The sequence below is a fragment of the Vanessa atalanta genome, chromosome 7 (genome assembly GCF_905147765.1).
Source record: "Vanessa atalanta chromosome 7, ilVanAtal1.2, whole genome shotgun sequence".
NCBI lineage: Eukaryota > Metazoa > Arthropoda > Insecta > Lepidoptera > Nymphalidae > Vanessa > Vanessa atalanta.
The window spans coordinates 8,790,998-8,813,170 of NC_061877.1; the positions used below are offsets into that span (position 1 = coordinate 8,790,998).

Sequence of the window (22,173 nt, forward strand, 5' to 3'; positions counted from 1 at the left end):
CTACAAAAAATGAACGACATGATTAATATTGGTTATGTTACTTATGTTTTATACCGTTTTGCATTTATTTTTATCTCAAACGAATAGTTTCAACATTAAGAGAGAAGACAAAACAGAATATAATGAAGTTATTTCGATATCTAATGGTATTTTAGTATATTATACGTGTTTTTGTAATGAATATAATATTTAATGAAATATTAATATTTGTAATATTTGTTACAGAAACTTTGACCGCAATAAAATCAATCACAACAGATCAAAATTATTACTTGAACCTGATAAATAATTCAAGAAAAGTTCCAAACTTAAAATCAAACATATTTGATAAGATGCTATCTAACGAAATGTTATCCATAAAGCAACATTTGTATGAGAAAGATCCAATATCATCATCAGTTTATTTATCATTTAAAAATAATGTACCAACTCCGACACTGGAAATAAATCAGAAATGGCCTATTTATGAACGAATATCCGTAACAAGTGTTAAACCAAAATTTGATGATGCTAGCAGTTATACATCTGTGGATTTATCAAACGATAAACAAAGCTATAATGAAATTTTGTATAAAGACGGTAATTTGGATATGGAAGTTGAAAATCAAAATAAAATTATCGAAGTAAGAAGTTTTTCTGTTATGCCTTTGCATACGGAAAGCTTATCTCACGTTCAGCAAGCTAAGCGGCAGTGCACATGTATGAGAAATAATCACCATACAATTTGTAGTCATCGTGGTATCGGAGCTCAAACGAGTACTGAAAAAATTTGCACACACACAGAACATTATTCGACAATAAGACCTGAATGTACAAGAACTGAAGCTTATTCGGTTTCTCTTACGTACTTTCCTTATTTCGTTTACCCATCATTTTTCTTAGGAATAACAACAGAAGCTTTTAAAACTTATTACCATCCAGATGTAATTAATGATTTAAAATTACCAAAACATAGGAAAATAAAGAAACCGTACATTGACGAGGCATTATTCTCAGATGCGGATGAAATTAAAGAGATTGAAGATGATGAGAATGACCAATATGATGATGATGAGTATTCAGAAAGTGACAAATCAGACGATGATGTGTCAGTAAATAAATGTTCGAAAAATAAATGCACGTTAAATTCTAAATTATATAAAATAAATTATGACAACAGTGGCACAAAAGATTTTGATTTAGCAAAAAAGATAAATAACGGTTACATAAAAGTTATAGATAACGATAAATTTGTCGAAGGTATAGTAGAAGATTTAAAAGTTTACTACAGCGATGCTGTTATTAAAGATTGTTACTGTTCATTGTCATCCTTAAAATCATCTAAAAACATGATAATTTATTTAGTTACCATTTTATTTTTACTTTGAAATTAAATGAATTATTTCACCTCTGTTATCAATTAATTCCTTTCAGTTAATATGAAGCAACAAACCATTCGATTAAAATATTAATAATAATTTGGCACAGTTTGTTTACAATGTATACAAGCATTTAAGACAATCGGATAAAAATTAATCGAAGACAAATAAATCAAAAAACGAGACGCTATTTAATCGAAAACGAGCCGAGATGGCCCAGTGGTTAGAACTCATGCATCCTAACCGATGATTTCGGATTCAAACCCAGGCAGGCACCACTGAATTTTCATGTGCTTAATTTGTGTTTATAATTCATCTCGTGCTCGGCGGTGAAGGAAAACATCGTGAGGAAACCTGCATGTGTCTAATTTCAACGAAATTCTGCCACATGTGTATTCCACCAACCCGCATTGGAGCAGCGTGGTGGAATATGCTCCAAACCTTCTCCTCAAAGGAGAGGAGGCCTTTATCCCAGCAGTGGGACATTTACGGGCTGCTAATGCTAATGCTAAATGCTAATAGAGAGCGAGCTTTACAGAGATCGGATTTGTAATCATTTAAAATCATCGGTGGCTTGAATATGTCCCACTGCTGGGATAAAGGCCTCCTCTCCTTTGAGGAGAAGGTTTGGAGCATATTCCACCACGCTGCTCCAATGCGGGTTGGCGGAATACACATGTGGCAGAATTTCGTTGAAATTAGACACATGCAGGTTTCCTCACGATGTTTTCCTTCACCGCCGAGCACGAGATGAATTATAAACACAAATTAAGCACATGAAATTTCAGTGGTGCCTGCCTGGGTTTGAACCCGAAATCATCGGTTAAGATGCACGCGTTCTAACCACTGGGCCATCTCGACTCTATAACCTCTTCCAATGGTAGGCAGGAAGAGTAAAGATAAATAAACAAGACTTCGAATTGACATGACATCATAGATATAGATCTAAAATAATCTGAGTGTTATATTCTGCGTAAAGTTATATTAATCAAGAGCTGTCTTAGTGCATACTTTGCAAAGGAAATTGCTAAAATTGGGCTGATTCATTCACTAAAATAAAATTTATTTCTGATTAATAATTATTTTGAATTTATAAACCTAATTAATGATTAAATGACCTAAGCTACACATTAAATTCTATCATAATTATACCAAGTGTTTCGTTCTAAGAGATAAGTAATTCCCGCACATTATAATCAACATATCGAGGATTGTGTCTTATAACTAGGGTGTAAGCTCATCTATCCATCGACAGCAAAGACAAATCTCTATCAGTTTTGTTTAGGATTGCATCGTGGTTTGTGTCATGTAAAAAATCTTCTTTGAAAGCCTCAAATACTGTGTATTGCAACTAATTAATGCTCTGTTAAATTAAATTAAATTAATTAAATTTTTTGTAACTATGTGCCTTAAAATATTTACCTTAATACTAGTCTAGTCTTGTTAGGTTTTACCCACTTATCAGATATTCTACCGCAGTACTCAGTATTGTTGTGTTCCTGTTTGAAGGGTGAGTGAGCCAGTGTAACTACAGGCACAAGGGATATAACATCTTAGTTCCCACGGTTGGTGATGCATTGGCGATGTAAGGAATAGTTAATATTTCTTACAGCACCATTGTCTATATGTGTTGTGGCCACTTATCATCAGGTGGCCCATATGCTAGTCCGCCAAACTATACCAAATAAAATATAATCGTATTTGGTTGTTCTGTTTTCTCATATGCGTACTGTGAAAAATAGTTTTACGTTTACGTTACGTTTACTCTATATGAGGTGTATTAGTAATTATAACATTTGTTACACATTAAACTTTTCATGCCATAACCTCAATCATTTTAACGCTACTGACAATACGAAACTGTAAACAAATAACACTGAGTATGTATCTAGTCCACAATAACTCAATGTTATTCAATGACAAGTCATGTGAAAGTGTATCTTTGATTTTCACCTTTATATATTTAATCTATAAGAGCTTATATACATTTTTAGTTAGATGTATTCTTCTTTTTATACTGCTGGATTAATCGAAAGCACTTCACTCATGTCTCACACTATCTATTGTGAAATAAAAATTTATGCTTATCGAAAATATTGTTCAAATATACAAATGAATATATGTTGTAAATAATAAAAAATTGGAGCTTCGCAATAAAATAAATATATTATCTTTATATATATCTATATATATATATATATATATATATATATATATATATATATCTATATCGAAGGATAAAGTTAACGCGTCACGCGCATAAGGTTGTGACAATCTTGGGATTCTATAGCGTACAGGAAACTCCTCATTTATATACTCGTACATTATCGGAGAATGATTATCTCTTGTGGTTTAATATTTTATTTTCCTCTGCGTTCTATAATCCTTTAAGGTTTCTCCTTTTTGTAATTAAAAACTATAAACCAGAAAACTCATAAACGACGTTTAATTAACGTTTTTGTACAAAAAGTTTCTTATATTTAATTTATTGTTTTAAGAAGAAACTCTTTACGGGTAACTTTCTCATTAAAACTTTCTTGAGCCAAAATGCAATAAACACAGTGTAGTGACATCAACACTCTTAAAACCATTTTAGTTATAACTTATAAGCTTAGGTACTGTTTTTTTTATATTTGTATTTTTTTCGATTACTGAGTAATTTTAAAATTATCTTTTAGTTTTGTGACTCATAAAAGCTCTATTAATACTATACTTAGGAATGCGTACTAAATTACTAATGCGTTTGTAAATAATGATAATGCGATAGACCGAGTGAACTATCTCAAAATAATTTTAAGATTAAATATTGCGTATTTGTTCCCGATGTTCGCTGACGTCATTTTCTAAACTACCAATAGTTTTTTTAATATTAAACAGGGTATTGTGTAGAATTTAATCCATGTTCGTTACTTATTTTCAAATTCAGCTACCAATAAAAATGGATTGCTTATGTCTTAACTATTCATTAATTATATTGCACTATATTATTATATTCCATAATATTCATTAAATTTAACAAATTTCCGTACAAGTTAATTTTAAATATTCAACCAGATTATGTAGTTTTCTAAATATTATTTTCTCATGACAGAAAACCACGTAGACGTAGCTGTAGAACACAACTTTGCTCGTTAAGCATTGATCCAGTGATTAGGTTGCTTTCGGGGAAAACTGCTATTCGTATATGTAGGAAAATGTCGTATAATATATTAAATTTGATTAGGTCAAAATTAATAGTTCCTGTTTAAATCATGACCTTGAACCAGTTCAAGATCATGATAAGGCGAGGTATTATAGTACTTTTAATGAATCCGTTATGTTTAATTAATTTATATCAATTTAAAACTTTGTCTATTGGTTAATGCATTGTATGTAGGATTTATAATTGTATATGCAAACATACATAAATTTAAATATGAAGATTAGTAAAAACAAATCTTACGACGGCTGCCGCTGGTGGGGACGCGGTTGCATGCCATTGGCGATCCCGTTACTTCACCACTCGACACCATGGTGGACACCCGAGGATGGTTTTAGTAGGTAGGACAGGGCATTAGGCCCTGGTACGGCGCATTAGGCCCCGGTTGAGTACCACATACCCGTCCCAGACCCCCGACCGGACGGCATGCGTAAATGCATTTCCTCCTCGTAAAACAAAAAAAAGAGGTAAGTTTACTGCTTAGCTTACTCTAGATTTCTTACCGACAAATTCCGATTAATTACTGCCCACACGTAATTGTTCGTTCAATAATTTTTACCGCCCATTTAATTATTTTTCTGCTCAATTATATATTCACTGATCCATTTCATTACTTTTTATTACTCATTTTTGTTTACTTTACTGCTTAGTTTTAACTGCTGAACTAGTTATTAAATGTGCCATTTATAATTTTTAACTTACCACAACCGCTATTTACAGCTGCCTCTTTAAATCAGTGTCTTTTAAAAATACTTAAGAATATCATATTAAGCATAATTATAAAATAAGTTGAAGAGCGCATCCATTATCATAGACAACACAATGTGGGCACATAATGTCATAGAGATTTTTTTAATAAAATGAGCTTAAAAAAAATAATCTAATGTTAATTATTTTGCTGTCTTTACTCTTAGTCGTCTCACACACACTAAGACATCTTGTAAGCACGATCGTCACTCACTCGTACTAATGCGAGCCGATAATAATTTAACGGGGAGGGGCACGACTTTGTGACTGAATAGATCTATAACAGACTAATTGAACATAGCTTAACTTACTATTACGAGCAAATCCGTTAACTCAATAATTACCAAAGATATAGTTCAAGCGACAAATTTTCAAATATTTGAATATTTCATTAGCAATATGTATAATATAATAACAATTACGGCTCAACTAACTAGTTAACTAACAATTTCATGAACGTTCACATTAAAATTATAATCTACTAGTATTTTCCATGTACGGAGATACATTAATTTCATTATTCATTAAATCGAATAATCGATATAACACGTTTCGTTTAGGACTTAGTAATTAAAGCTGAAAGATTGGTTCGTTACAGGAACTTTGAAAAAACACAGGTAGGTATTCTGTAAGAAGAATCTCGAAAATCACCGCAAAAGACGATCGTTAAAAGTCAGATGCGACCCTGACCGATAATAATAATAAGATTATACGTATCAATTGCGTTCACCGTAACTCGTTTGTCAATATTTCACGAGAGAAATACAAGTGAATTCTTACAGAATCGAATAGCTGAACTATATGAGTAAATATTGGAAGAGTTCCCGGTATCCTACTTACACATCTAACGACTTCCTTTCAATTGATTACGTTCCTAACCGAAATTGAAATACACTTTTTTTTCTAAATATAAATATGTTACTTTATAACATTATTTAATTTATGAAATTCCTCTCGGTATGTAAAATATGCTCTTGAGCGTTGTAGCTATGGAAACACATTGCAACAGGTGTAATAATATCTGTTATTTAGATAAATTACATTCTACAATCACACGTATAGTTTCACGGGTTTACTTATACTTTCAACTGAAACACAAAATTATTAGTGTCGCTGTTTGGTAGTAGATTATGTGAACGAGACGAGATTTTTACTAACAAAATATTTAAATGATCTAAGAGCTCCGAAACTATACCGAAGTAATAAATCTTAAATCGACATCACATCAACCGATTCAGAAATAGATCGGAACATCGTAAAATGAAATAATCAATACAAATACGATATGAACTTCGTATATTTTCAATGATCTTGAAATATTAATAGAACATTATTAATATTATTTAAAAAAAAATACTTGTTTGTTATTATAAGGACAATATTAGAATTTCTTAACCTAATTATATACATATGTATATAGAATATAGAAATGAGGTTGATAAGCAGGATGAGAAAGTAAATTTCATAAAAGTTATAGCATAAACTTAATTAATATGTATACTTGTAAATGTTAAATAAATAATACATATAAATAAATAAGAGCATATTATAAAAGATAATAAAATGATAATCAACAGAGAAAATAATAAAATTAATAACAGGAACGCCAAATTAAAAATAAATTGAATTTTCGCGACAAACTTAATCGGCCTCTGACTCCGCCTCATCTGTCACTCGTTCAATATTTTTGACGTTGAAAACCCGTAGGTCGAAAAGCGAAATGTCGTGGTCCAGCTCGTTTTACACACACAGTTTCCATAAAAATACATGGCATGTGAAAATCTAAATACAAAAACAACAAAAAGTAAAATTTAAAGGGAAGTCTTGACCAGTGCAAGAGAATTTTACTTTATTTTACTTCATCCACCGAATGCGTTTTAAGGAGATAATTTGATCGCGTAAAATAAAAGTACATACTTGGTGCAGCTGGATGACCAAGAACTTTAAGTTCATCACGAACCATGATGAAGTGAGTGTGACTATCCATATTTTGGATGGTGAAACAAAAATGGGGGGTAAATAAATAATCCACATGACCAGTGACAGTGACAACTCGATCAAAAATCTCTTATTCAAAAAATATTTTATCAATTACATGAAGATAGAAATAACAATTCAAGAAAACATTAAAGCATAAGAATAAGATGTAGATGAATCCTAGCCAATAAAAGTAATGTAAATTACAAAAGCAATGCCGATTCAATTATTATTTATGACAAATGGCAGATAAACAGATAGTGATCTGTTTTTATAAAAACACTTTATTCAGTTTACAAATTGAAACAAAGTACATTCAGCAATCTTCACTGCACTTATGCAGACTTCAGAAAAGTCGAATTTATTTTTGAGAATACTTTTTAACTTCCCGCTATGAAAGTTGAGATTTTCAAAAAACAATCGCAAACCGCACGCACACGCAGACACACTACACACACTTGAATAATTCTTCTTAATTTATTTAAGAAAACAGAAAATTAATGATTAAAATTTGTTGTTGTTATAGCCAAAACGGCATTATATATATGACATACAGACAGACAGACCGTCAAAAATTTTAAAAATGGTAAACTTGATGTCAGTGAGTCATAAAACGATAATTTATGACGAAATTCAACAAAAAAATTTAGTGTACAAACAAACTCTACAGATTTATAGAGTAGTATAGATAGAAGTATAGATGTTATCGGATTGACATAAATTTAGCAAAAATAAAACAAAACGTGAAAGGCATCCATAACGCTAAATAATAATGTGCTATTTAGATTTTAAATGTACTGATTATCGAGTATATCTTAAGTTAAGCAGTACGTACTTCGATCATGTTTACAAATTACAAATGTAAGCTAAATATAAAGATATTGAACACGCAATTCGCAAATTCATTTAATTGCTTAGCGGCCAAGATAACAGATGGCATAATCAAAAATAGGAATAATTTGAGTAAACAGAATCTTGGGTGAAATCGGTAAAAGATTACTGGGAATGTATTCAATTGAATAAAACATTATTTTACTCCCTTTGCCTGTGTGTTAAAAAAAGTTTTAACGTGTACCATTTTATTTTATTTTATTCTGCTAAAAGACCCACTATTCTTACATGTGATTGTACTTTTTTTTAACATTACATTAACAGCATGTAAATTTCCCATTGCTGGACTAAGGCCTCCTCTCCCTTTGAGGAGAAGGTTTGCAGCATATTCCACTACGCTGCTCCAATGCGGTTTGGTGGAATACACATGTGGCAAAATTTTCTTTAAATTAGACACATGCAGGTTTCCTCACGATTTTTCCTTCACCGCCGAGCATGAGATGAATTATAAACACAAATTAAGCACATGAAAATTCAGTGGTGCTTGCCTGGGTTTGAACCCGAATCATCGGTTAAGATGCACGCGTTCTAACCACTGGGCCATCCTTTTTCCTTATTTCATAAGACTACTACTGATATTCTAAATACAGACTACTAATAGCATGTTTCCTTACCTCAAGTTAGAATGTCGTGAAGGTTCGGGCATGTCTAATGATTTTTTTTGGTACAGCTGATGTTTTAAAATAAACCCGTTAGTCTTAAATGTTAATTTTTAAGAATTCTTATTTTTTAATCTGATTTCAAGCTTGTGTCATTCTAATAGTATCCTTATTGCATGGTTTCTTACCAGTTAATTTCTCTTAACCACCTCACCAATAAATAGCCCTTTCAATGTTTTTAATTTTTTGTTTCATAGTATTTTCCTCAGGAGTATTCAGCTTATAAATCAAAAATAATCTTGAAGGCAAAGCTGTAATATTATAAATAAAATTTTTAGTCTCTCAAACGCCACTCAGGTCTCGGCACAACATATAAATTCTATCATCAGACCTTCGTGATTAAGTTGAGACTATCATAATATTGTGTTTTCACTCGTAAAATCAATGTGTGAAGTCAAAGTTTCATAAAAATCATTCTTCATCAATCAATCATCAACACAAGAATTTGAAAAAGCTTCTACAGGTTAGTAGTTTTGAAACAACTTTTTAATAAATAAAACCTTTGGATAAAAAGCAGGAGATATATATATCATTTTTTTTTTAACAAACAATTTTAAGTTGTTCCGACCAAAGGGATTTATTCAATATGGAAGGTCTCCCAATGGCGTGTACAGAGAAAACTCGTTAACTTTAACAGAGTACAAAGTTTCAATTAAACCTTAGTTGTACAAGAAAAGATTATATAAATATTTTATTCGACAGTTCGTTTTGGCGTAAGTGACCGTCGGCTTTTAATAAATCAATCGGCTGAGGCTGTTTGTATTTGCCCGGAAGCATCTAAAGGACGTTTTTTACGAATAAATTCGAACGAAGGATTAAATTTAGTTTACCAAAGTTTATAATGGTAAAATATGTTGTTAATAAAATATAGTATTCCAAAATTAATTGGCTTTAGCAGAGATGTTTAGTGAAAGGTTTACAAATAGAAGTACTCGTATTTATATTTTGATTTCACAGTCAAAGATTCAGGTCTATTTGACTGTGTGCATGGGTATATTTAATTGAATAAATCATAAAAACACAAAGTAACTGTAATCAATAAAAGAGCAATTCATTTATTATGAAGTATTTACTGTATGTTTAAAAGTAACTTTTAAATTTCGTTGTGGATCGTGACGTCTATACGGCGTAATTTGGATCTTTGGGCGCGAAAAATTGGGAGTTTGTGTCTAGCCGCGTCGCGACCGCCCGCTTCTCGCGCTTGCCGGTATTTTCTCAATTTCTAAAGCGTTTGACAAGTTTCTTTTATTGCTATACTAAGGAATTTAATATAGAATATATAACAACGATAGACTAGGGTTCAGTTAACTCACGAGAAAAAAACCTAAGTGAAATAACGAACGATTAAAATATGATGTGTGGGTGTTTTAAATTATGTTGTTTGATAATTTATAATAAATATCTTTCTTTCAAATAAAGGTAAGAAGATAATTTTAGATACCGTTTTGTTTACAAACGTGTTTAATGCACAATGGTCTACACATGTCTGGCTACAAAACATAAACATATTGAAAATATTGTTATTATATTTTTTAAGATTTATAGCATTTTTTTAGTCTATTACTAAATAGGTCTTGCACTATTAAGAGATATAGTTTGAGATATTAAATTGTTAACAGAACTCTCTCATTGGAATTTTAAAAATCGAATGCATATATTTTTATTATGTAAATTAAATTTAAACTGTCATTGCTAGTGTGATCATTGTTGTTATTAGTTTGTCTATAAATCTATCTCCTATACGACCTATCATAGTTTTTCAAATCAATTTTCATAATTACTTTTACTCCGATCTTTTATCTGGCGACAATAAGTTTTTCCAGATGTCGAGTTGTTTTTGTAATTTCGTAGGTTCTTTTACATTTAAATTAAATTGTCTTGATTATACGTTATGTTTGTCGACATTAGCTTGTAGATTTTATCACTATCTTTTATGTCCAAATTTTGATATGGAATCTTTAAAACAAATACAATACATTTTTAGTATTAGACGATAAGTTGACCGCAACGCTTTGAGATATAACCAAATCTATAAAGTAAGCGGATTGCTAACTAATTATGTATAAAAGTATCATTTAAAGATGTTGATAGTAATCATCAACGAAAATTTTCTTAGAAGAAAGCATAACTTATAATTATATAATATTTGTTACTTTAGCTCTAGTTGAACAACTAACTAACTCAAAGAGCGTAAGTGCTAAATCAGGTATCTGTGTTCACCTGACTTTAATATCATTTTTCTTCCATATTCACATCCAGCTATAAAATAAATAAAATACAATAAAAATGATACATGTACAAGCAAAGGTATTTTTTCATCAAAATAACGATGAGTAGTGAGATAAGCGCCAGTCATCTAATACCAAAATGAAAATATTATTACTATTGAGATTAACTAAGTACATAAGATTAGCCGAAATGATTCAATGGATTTTACTTGTGTTTATCAATACAATGTCGATCGAGGTCACAAACTATTATTTTTTATTTTGCCTTGTGTGAGGTTGGGGGGTGCAATTTTTTGGCTAGGTTACTCTACGGTCTTTCTGACTCACAACGTGTATTTGTGTTTAAATTTCATGATGATCGGTACAGTAGTTAAGTCATAAAATCGTAACAAACTAAACAACTTACGCATTGATAACATTAGTTAGGATACTGAATTCAACTGTACTGTTACTGAATTGGTAGTATTATTCGTTAACGAAAGAGCGCCCCTAAACAGTAAATTATTGGCGTGCATTAGAATATGTGAACTTTACATATAAAATACAAATTAGACTACATGATCACTGTTGTTTTTATGTATATTTTATTAAAAATTAATCTACGTGCAGCTAAGTGAGTCTGAGCGGTATTTCTTCTGATTGTGTTATTGCTTTTGGTCCTAATTGCCTTCCAGTAGTTGGCGTGGGGGCGAGTACTAGACGCCGCCTCGAAATTTGAGCTTTCTGAGACCGAACAAAGTCCATCCTGAACCCCCACCCGTTTGGCGTGAAATGGTGCAGTTATCTTGGAATGCTTACCGTAAAAAAAGTATAGTTTATGTAAGATGTGAAAATCGAACGATGCGCGTTCTCAAATATTGTCATCGGTTGATATTTCTATTATAACAATCTAATGAGTCTTGACAGATAATCTCATAATACACAATTTCTTAACACTGGGCTGTTATTAAATTACGAAACACAGTCTTCAATTACCAGAGCTTTTTTATAGTTTAAGTTGGCGGACGGACAAATGGGCCAACTGATGGTAAGTGATCATATCCACTCATAAGCATTGGTATTACCAAGTGATGATAAATTTTGCCGTTTGATGGTCGGATATATGATCAGTGGGTGTAACTAACCCAGATGGGCTTGGACAAAGCCTTTCCACTAAGTATATACAAAAACGAAAGAGCCGAGATGGCCCAAATCATAACCGATCATTTTTGAACCCTTTCCAACATAAGCCAACACTGAATATTCATGTAATTAAATTATAATTATGAAATATCGTCAGGCAACCGGCATGCGTTGGAGTTATATTTGCCACATGTATCCATTCGAGCAGGTAGAATAATTTCCAAGTCATTTCCTTAAATGAAGAGGAGGAGGGCTTAGCTGAGCGATGAGGTATTTTTACTTTCCTTTTGTTTTTACAACTTTACTTCTGTTTTGACAAAATGTAAATTATATTATTCTGACGTCCTTTGAAGCGACTATTAGAATAATATTTGCATATCAGGTTTATAAATCACTTTGATGTTTATCCGAAATGAAATTATAAATATCTACGAGTACGATATACATACATCTCATTTTGACCACTGTTCTAACATCATTTTTTATAACTAACAGTTGAAATATTTTCTTTTATAAACGACAATAACGTTATAACAAAAAATATTCTTTGGTTTCTTTTTCTTGTGTGATTGGCCTTAATATTAAATAATAATTCGGGAAAGTATACTTTATTATATTAAAGATCTATAAATATAATTTTCGTGAAAAACAACGATTTTTTTTCGCTGCTTTAAATATTTGTTGTGAAAGTGAAAAATTCATACGTCATGGGTATTTAAATTTAATCGTTCATAAAATATCAATCTATACTTGGTCGTAGGCCTTTGTGCAAACCTGTCTGGGTTGGTACCATACACTCGTCAGATATTCTATCGCCAAACAACAGTACTCAGCATTGTTGTGTTCCGGTTTGAAGAGTTAGTGAGCCAGTGTAACAGGCCCAAGGGACGTAATATCTTAGTTCCCAAGGTTGGTGGCGCATTGGCGATGTAAGGAATGGTTAATATTTTTTACAGCGCCATTGTGTATGGGCGGTGGTGACCACTTACCACCAGGTGGCCCAGTTGTCCATCATTGTCATAAAATATATATCTAAATGATGGATATATATTAAAAAACACCACTTTTTGTATATATTTTTTATGAAAGTTTTAAATATCGAAATAAAATATTAATATTTTGTTTTTTTTTTTTTTTTTTTTTGGCAAATTTTGTGAAATAACTTGTCTGAAGACTAAGAATAAGCTATATATATAAAAAAAATTAAGCTTTTTTAACAACACATAATTATTTTACTGAAACGTTATAATATTTATTTGGTTGTTCAATTTAAAATGTACGATTTACCAAACCATACTTTTACCTTTAAATATTTTTTTTTGTGTGAGTAAATGTCACACGTTTTTCAGTAATGATTCAAATACGATTATTTTCGATTTATTTATCTGCAGCGAATACATTCAATCATGTCACTTAGTGCTCGAGAATGTGATTATGTTTATGTGATATACATTTATGTGATTTTTGTGATTACGTTTGTTTAGGTATAAAAATGCTTGTAAACGTCATAAATTAGGTAATTAAATAAGATAGGGCAGTTTACATGATTTTTTTAATTATATGTTTTAAAGTTAACTTTTACGCAATCTGCAAGAGCTTTTTTTATTTTTTTTATTTTATTTTACTTTATTAGGAAAACAAACAGTACAAGTCATTCTTAAAGCTATAACATAAAAATTAGCACATATACCAGTAAATTTTCCACTTATAACTAAAAACATATTAAGAGCAGAACAAATTAATTATAAATCTAATATAATAATAATAAGAAAAAAAAAATGAATGAAGGGCAAATTTTAAAAAAAATAAAAGATCTGGGTTTTATGGTTCTAACACAAATTTCCTGAAGTTAGCAACTGATTCTGTAAATATATCAATGCTGGAAAATTTAGTGTTATATTCATTACAGACTCTATATATAAAATAATTAAATTAATTACTTACTTTCTAAGGCAACTGTCAAAAAGTGGATAGTTGGTTTGACAGTTTGGTGTAATAGTTACTAATAAAGAATTGATGTTTTCATTTGTAAACTGAATTTAATATATATGCTCACAGTTGCAGATATTTTGATATATTCCTTAGCGAAATATAAATACAATTTTAAGGACCATATAATAAGAATTTATCTTTTAAGACTAAGTTTCAATTTCAAGAATTTAATTTTCAAAAAAAAATCTGTTATGGATATCCAATTTATCTATGGTAAAAATTAAAGCTATAAAATTAATATAAAATTCACACTTCACCGTGAAAGCGATGAGAGTTCTGTTACTGACAGCTCATGAATCACCATCATTTTAATTATTTCAGTCATATTAAAAAAAAACTAAAGCGTTTTAAAATTATGTATAATTTTAAAGGAAATATCTTCTAATCACTAAGGAACATCGCCGGATAAAATTTTCACATAATATTGGTTGTCAACGTCATTAAATTACTAGCTTCTGGCCGCGGCTACGCCCGCATGTGCCTTTGTGTTATATATAATATGTATATTGTATAAGCTATCTTTATTCCAAATTTCATCCAAACTTTCGCTTTTATAGTAATGTGTCAGGCCAAAATATTTATCTTTTTAATTCTCCTGTTTAATTACATAAAAAGCAAATATCTTTAATTTCAATAGCTTTTTTATTATATATAACTAGCTGTAACCTGCGGCTTCGCTCGCGTAGAATAAGCATTTGAAGTTAATTTGTAAATATTTACAAATTAACTTAAAATATTACGTTAATGTAAGATGTATGTATTTCAGCCCTTAGGGTAAAATATCCAGAAACGCTTAAATGCGAATCAACGCATTTTAATCGGCTGCACAAAAATAAAATTTCATGCTTCTAACCTCAAAATGATGGAATTCCATAATAACCTGTATATGAAATGTCAACCCCTACTTTTTTCCTTTAGGCGTATAATATCAAGAAATCCTTAAGTACGTATCAACTCATTTTTAATCAGTAGCCCAAAAATAAAGTTTCCTGTTTCTAACTTCAAAAATGACGGTCTTCCAGACTAACCTGTAAACGAAATGTCAACATCTATTTTTCCCATTACGCGTAAAATATCAAGAAACGCTTAAATACGTATCCATTCATTTTTAATCAGTAGCCCAAAAATAAAGTTTCATTTTAACTTAAAAAATGACGGACTTCCAGACTATCCTATATACGAAAAATTTCTCTTCTTAGGCGTAAAATATTCAAAAACGCATAAATGCGAATCAACTCATTTTTAATCGGTATCCCAAAAAATATAATTTCTAGCGTCTACCTTAAAAAATGACGGACTTCTAAACTAATCTGTATACGAAATGTCAAACTCTATTTCTTCCCTTAGGCGTAAAATATCAAGAAACGTTTAAATACGTATTTACTCATTTTTAATCAATAACACAAAAATAAAATTTCATGCTTCAACAACAACATACAAACGTTCAACCCCTATTTCACCCCTTTAGGGGTAGAATTTCCAAAATTCCCTTTTTAGTGGGTATCATGATATGTTATATATAGCCTTAAATATAAGTTTTATGCTTCTAGTTCTAAAAATGACACATATTTTCAACAACTTACAACCTTTCATCTCCCTTTTCACCCCTTTACAGCACTTTTTTCCAAATAAAAAGTAGCCTATGTCCTTTCTCAGGCTCTAGACTATTTGTGTACCAAATTTCATTAAAATCGGTCCAGTAGTTTTGGCGTGAAAGCGAGACAGACAGACAGACAGACTTTCGCATTTATAATATTAATACGGATAAATTAAATGTGAATTTGGTTCTAGTGCTTATTTTCTATTTGAAATGGTAAATGGTCATCTTCTATTAACCTTGAGACCGTATGTGATATGATTAATCTCTACGAATATTATGAATGCGAAAGTAACAGTGTCTGTTATGTCTTCACGCTTAAACGCTTGAACTGATTTAAATGAAATTTAGTATAGAAAACGTTTAAGTCTCGGCGAAGTATATAGGATTGTTTTTATTACGCTAATCTTACCTTACAGGTGTGACGAAGGGGGTAAGAGGGTGTAAGGGATTTGTAATTTTGTATGGGAAATTAATAAATGTATGTAAGGTAAAATGCTGGGTGAAGGTTTTTGTGCCATTAACTTTTACAAAGTTTGTGCGAGTAAAGCCGCGCTTTCAATAAGTATTATAAAAAAGGTTAAGAATCCTTATCTTTATATATATATAAATCTTTTGTATATGTATGTAACTGAAAACGTTCAAAGCGGTTTTACTGATTTCGTCGAACTTTTTATGTGTATTTAAGTCACTGGAAGGTTAGCATTGAAGAGCTTCACTATCTAATATTATGTCAAAGATAAAAACCATGTAGTTCGTAAGTACTCATTCATTTTGATACAAAAAGTATATATAAATTTAATAATATATAGATTGATTTATAAATTTATTAAAGAAAAAGAGTAAGCTACTTAGTTTCTTGTCGGTTCTGAGAGCATACACGGTACGTTCGGACGTATCTACGTTCTCGAACCGTAGATTTTTACACTCAATTACATATACACGCTTTACACTCAATAAAATACTGTGACATGATTCAAAAGTGATTGAAATTGAATGAAGATATATTTTATTCAAGTATAGTATTACTCGAATAAAATATATTTTCATTTGATTTGGTTTGAATTAAGTGTTTATTATATTCCATTTAATCATCAAACTTTTCGGTATTTTTGTTGATATGTAAATGATTAATCGATGTTGATGAATTATTTATAAATGTATAAAAATGATAAGTAAGGCTTTATTTACTTTCATTTTTATTAAATAGCTTTAAAATAAATTTATATTGTTAGGAACATTAATAAACTTCTGTCGGCAAACATTATTAGGCAACTAATGCATAAAATCGGTACGCTTAGTTAATAAAAATGATTCGCAGTCGGCCTAAGATTACGATTCATTGCTTAAGGTCCAATAATATGCACATTATATTAATAAACTACGAATATGTAACCAATCAAGAAGAAATGAGATACCAGAGTCATATACAAAGATATATTCATTCATGAAATTGCGCCCTCCACGCTAAAATATCGGCTTACATTCGTGTGAGTGACGCACGTGCTTACAATATGTGTTAGTGTGCGTGCGACGATTTTATGAATAAGGATAGTAAAATACAAATGAGGTTATATTTGTTCAGTTTATTTTATACTTTTATTTCTATATTTAAATAAATAATCGTCGCTTTACATAAGAATTATTGACATCAAGGCATTAATGAAAGAAATTAATTATATAGAATTAAAAAATAAAAATACGAGTAGTTAGTCTACAAAAAACTGTACTGTAGTTTTTCTTAATTAAAAAATAATTTAATATGGATTTGCGCGCTTTCGTGAGTGAATTTATGTGTACAGATTTAATTGAAAATTTTACTCTCAACAGCTTATCTCAAATTTGTAATAATATTTTGAATAGGATTATAACCTTTGTTAGTCGAGCATTATGTCTTCGTGCTAATGGGAAATGGCTGGTATGGTATTTGCTAGTTGTTCGTCCTACATACACAAAACAAATAGGCGTGGATTTTCCGCCAAGATTATTTGCCTTTTCGTACATTCTTTATATGTAGATTGTTTCTAAAGTAGTCTAATAATTGCACCATTGAAATGTTCTATTTAATTTATGTTGTACATACTTTTCGCTTGATGTTATTATTTTTAATTAATATTTATGTACTTTTTATACAAAAGCGTCGAAGAATAATTTATACGCGATAAGTAAATACAAGGCGTTACTGAGGAATTGCTAACTGAACTAAAAATAAGTAAGAATGACGTCAAAAAAAGAGCGTCATGCAAATTAAGATGGATGAAATATGTCAATTAATGGCAATTTTATTTGGACATAGAAAAATAAGCTCTGATAAATTATTATGCTTATATTTAGTTAGGTTAATTGAATGAGATCATAGAATGTAGCGATTAGTTCAGTCATTTGGTAATTTTACCTGGAAAGTTATGAGAGATCTTTTTAAATTGGTATTTTTGAGATAGAAATAGAGGCGCATTTGTATTTTTTCTTTTGCCATATCACATTTTTGCCGAACGTGCCGCCGCCATATTGGAAAAATGGCGCCCAAAAAGGTTTTTGATAAACACTCCTTTTTGGCTCATTTTACGATAAAAATAGTTATTATATTGTATATCTACCTATAATAAATAAAACTAAACACTTATTTAAAAAAATACGACTATTATAAATTTCTACTTTCTGTACATTTGCTTTATTAATGGTTACTTTTTTTACGATATTCATTATATATGGATTATTATTACAAATGTTCTACGAGGCGTTATTTAAAAAAATACGTTTGATTACTATATTGCGTATCTGTACGGATTCACTTAGTATCTCACTCGCTTGTGTTGCGGTATGTTTCGAGTGTCTTAAAGAATAGCTGTACTGATGTTAAATAACGATCTCTTGTACATATTTGTCAACGTAACTTTAAGAGATGACATATTCTAATTGAAAACTTAAGTTATGTTTATACTTCTAAACACTAATTAGGATTAGTATTTATAAATAAAACAGAGTATTAGTTCTTACAAATAGAATTTTCATTTTACTTGGCCAGTGTAAGTGCAATCGGATCTCTTATGTATATATCGAACAATCCATGTATATACTATGGAATATTTAATATACAATGGAAAAAATTTATATAATATGAAGATAAATCTCTATTATTTTTTAAATTGAACATATATTATTTTAGCCTGAAAGTAATTAGCGGGAACTGAAGATTTCTATGTCAGAAAAATACACAGTAATAGTCTAGTCGTGTTTTTCGTCTAATTTCAGTTAGTTATAGCGGTTGAAGGAAACCTTTCAACGGTGCTCAGTGAACATGAAAAATGTTTACAAATCAAAAGTATACAAAGTTCAGGGTTCTCTTGAAAAAATAAATTGTAAGATAAAAGATTTTCATCTATGCTGTGTGGTTCCAGTTGCTTAAAGCTGTCCGTTCTTAAACTTCTAATTTGAACTGGTTCGATTAAGGGTTTTTTTTGTTAGCACGGACATATTAATTTAGTATCCTAAGTGGTATTGTTAACTAAATGTTTTTAGAGATGGGGCACGAATTAACCAGTAATTGCATTCTCAGGAAGAGTTTGCTTCAGGCAGGATGCCTGGAGTGGAGGCCTTCAGTATATTTTTCACTAGAGAGGCCGGCATCCGGGATAGCCTCGTGATGCCGACCGCACTAATGAGAACTGTGGGGTTGCGAGATCACTCACATCCTCTACGGCTAGCTACGCTTAGATACGAGCACCCCCGCAGTGATGATGATGATGTGATGATGGTGAGGTTTACTCATGTCTCATATTACTTCAAGTATAAAATACTTATAATAATTACGTCAGAGATCAAATATATTATATTATATAAACATTTACTATAATGGGCAGGGAAGAAAACATTATTACTTTTGTTGCGGTAATTTTTCTACTCTAATTTGTTACTTGTTCCGAATCAAACACGTGACTTCAGTTATATAATGATATATAATGTACAAGTCTGGATATAAGAATTCGTGAATCATCAAAGACTCAAATTAGGTAACTTTGTTCAGAAAAGGTCATTGATATATTACAATAGAAATCAATATTAAAATGATACTATTTAATTTTGTATTATAATATCTCTGATAAGAGGAAAATAGAGGTAAGGGTATTCGAAGGGTTTAATAAGGTGATGACCATCAGTTCGTGACGAAAATCTCTTGCCAAGTACCTATCAATTGCTGTTTCAGTCACATTATAGGAATGTAATCAACACATTAGATAGATACAAAAAAATTTAGGTACCTATTTATAATGATAACATTTAACTTCTGAATAAAAAACAAATCAAAGTAAATTTTATTCGTAGAGTCGTTTCGAAAACTTTTCAGTATTTAATTAGCAAGGTTTAATTAAACTTAAATTTGCAGCCAACTTCAATTTATCTTAAAAAAATGACTAGTTATCGACTTGCTATAGATTTTATTGTTCATCCGACATTTGACCATTCATAAGCGCGTAGATGCAGGTGACTTGAATATGAAAGCCTCGAATATATTGTATTTAATATAATGTAATAATAGTGCAGATATTTTAAGATTACAAATACAAATTGGTGTTATTACAAAGAAATTTCGAGTCAAATGTTTTTACGGATGTGCCCTGCATGGCGACACTGTCAAAACGTAATCAGCACCATTGCTAGGCTACATATAGCTCCATTCCGAATTAATCGCTCTAGATTACCAATTGTAATTATATAATATATATTAAAAGGGACTACTTCCATGGCACTCCGTTATATATATTTTTTTGTCTTTAATCTTGTGATAGCTATTTGCATGAGAATATTTAATAAAAACCCTTAACTCAACTAGAAAATCAAGCCAACTTTCACCTTAAATTCCTTCGAAGGGGTTCTAAAATGCAAGAAATCCATCAAAACATTTTTTTCTGAATGACTGTCAGAAACGTTATATACATTAAATAGATGTTTCAACCAGCAAGACATTTGCGGGGTTCGTGTAATGTATGTAGGTTCGCTCGTATTAGATGACAAAATAGGTCGAAAATAATATAAAAATCATTGATCTTATAGGAAAAAAAATTGAGTGTGACTACTTACCTCTGCTATAACAAGGTCTGTCTCCTCTACCTAAGTAAAAGCTTCTACGTTGAATAAATAATATGTACAATCTGTAAATATGGTTTGTACCAAGCGCCAGAAAGTTTTTGTAAAAGGTAAAATTACTTTACTTTTTTTGTTCATGCAAAACACGCTTTCAATATTTTCGGAATCTGTTTATATTTTGTTGCAGGTGCTGCGCTGTCCAACTACTTTTGCCTGTCAACAAAACATTATATCTATTTTTAGGGCTGAAGATAGAGTTCATTAAAACTTTTATTAGCATACTTTAGTAGGATATAGAGCTAATTGAACTTTATGGTAACATTTTATTGTACATTACTTTTATGTTATTCTTAACTTTTTTATTGATTATAAAAAAAGTTCTCTAGGTGATACCAAGAAATTAGATATAAATCTGTTTCCAACCCGAACACCATAACTGATACGTAAATAAAGTATTTAGTAAAGTGCTGTACCAATGAAGGCAGAATAATACGTGATCTATAATTTTTTTTCAAAAGAGCGAATATTTTTTTTAGAAACATTAGAATATGTGTATTACTAATGTATATAATTACAGTAATAGTCGTATTTTTTTAATAATATAATATGCGTAATTACAAATAATATCACTCTGTCCGTCTGTCTATCTAACGTCTTTACTGATGTCTGCGTTAAATCATGTCTTCGCTTATTTCTTTTGATGCTTGCTATAAATGTTAGGTTTGTTATTTTTAAATATTCAACGAAATGGGTTCGATCGCTCTGATTCATTAGGTTATTTTTAATAAGTAATATGTCATGATGAAGATATAAGTTTACTTGTGTTTAGGAAATTAAATATTATCATTTTAAAAAGAGAATACTGAGGAATTTTTGTTTTATTTTATTTGCGGTTGACTACAATTATACCTGACAAGTGCTGACACAATCCAATTGTCGTGAATTGTGATGGACTTCGCTTGCCTAGAATATGCCTATTCACTCTGGCCTTTAAGATACTCGGTAATGCTCAGGAAACACAGACGCCTGTGCGTGTTTAAGTAAAACACTTATAATAGTGTCCGCTCTTACTCCGTCTGGTTTTCCGATGGTAGAAGGGCGAAGACGGTATTAATTTTATTTATTATTAGTAAGTCGCGTAATTTGTACACGCCTGTATCTTTTCAGACGCATAAGCGATAATTCTCTTAGTGCGGGTACATGTGACTGCAGCACTCCACATATAAATTTTATAGAAAAATATTACTTATTACTTTCTACGGGTAAGCATTCCGAGTAATACATCACGTATTATTATAAGAAGTTAATCATGTTAAAA

At 30.6% G+C, this 22,173-nt stretch overlaps 1 protein-coding gene across 1 annotated transcript; it reads left to right on the top strand.

Moving 5' to 3' along the window:
- Positions 1-34: 34 nt before the first annotated feature.
- On the top strand, positions 35-21,120 carry LOC125065443. The gene is made up of 4 exons (XM_047673025.1): positions 35-146; positions 226-1,343; positions 19,327-19,524; positions 21,043-21,120. The coding sequence occupies exons 1-4, from the start codon at positions 35-37 to the stop codon at positions 21,118-21,120; spliced, it is 1,506 nt and encodes a 501-aa protein (XP_047528981.1).
- Positions 21,121-22,173: the final 1,053 nt, after the last annotated feature.

Bases quoted from the DNA above. Each gene is read 5' to 3' on its own strand.
- LOC125065443 (XM_047673025.1), top strand. From the start codon at position 35: ATGTTACTTATGTTTTATACCGTTTTGCATTTATTTTTATCTCAAACG. The intron at 147-225 runs GTATTTTAGTAT...TATTTGTTACAG, and splicing joins AGTTATTTCGATATCTAATG to AAACTTTGACCGCAATAAAA. The intron at 19,525-21,042 runs GTGAGGTTTACT...ATTTTGTTGCAG, and splicing joins ATGATGATGATGTGATGATG to GTGCTGCGCTGTCCAACTAC.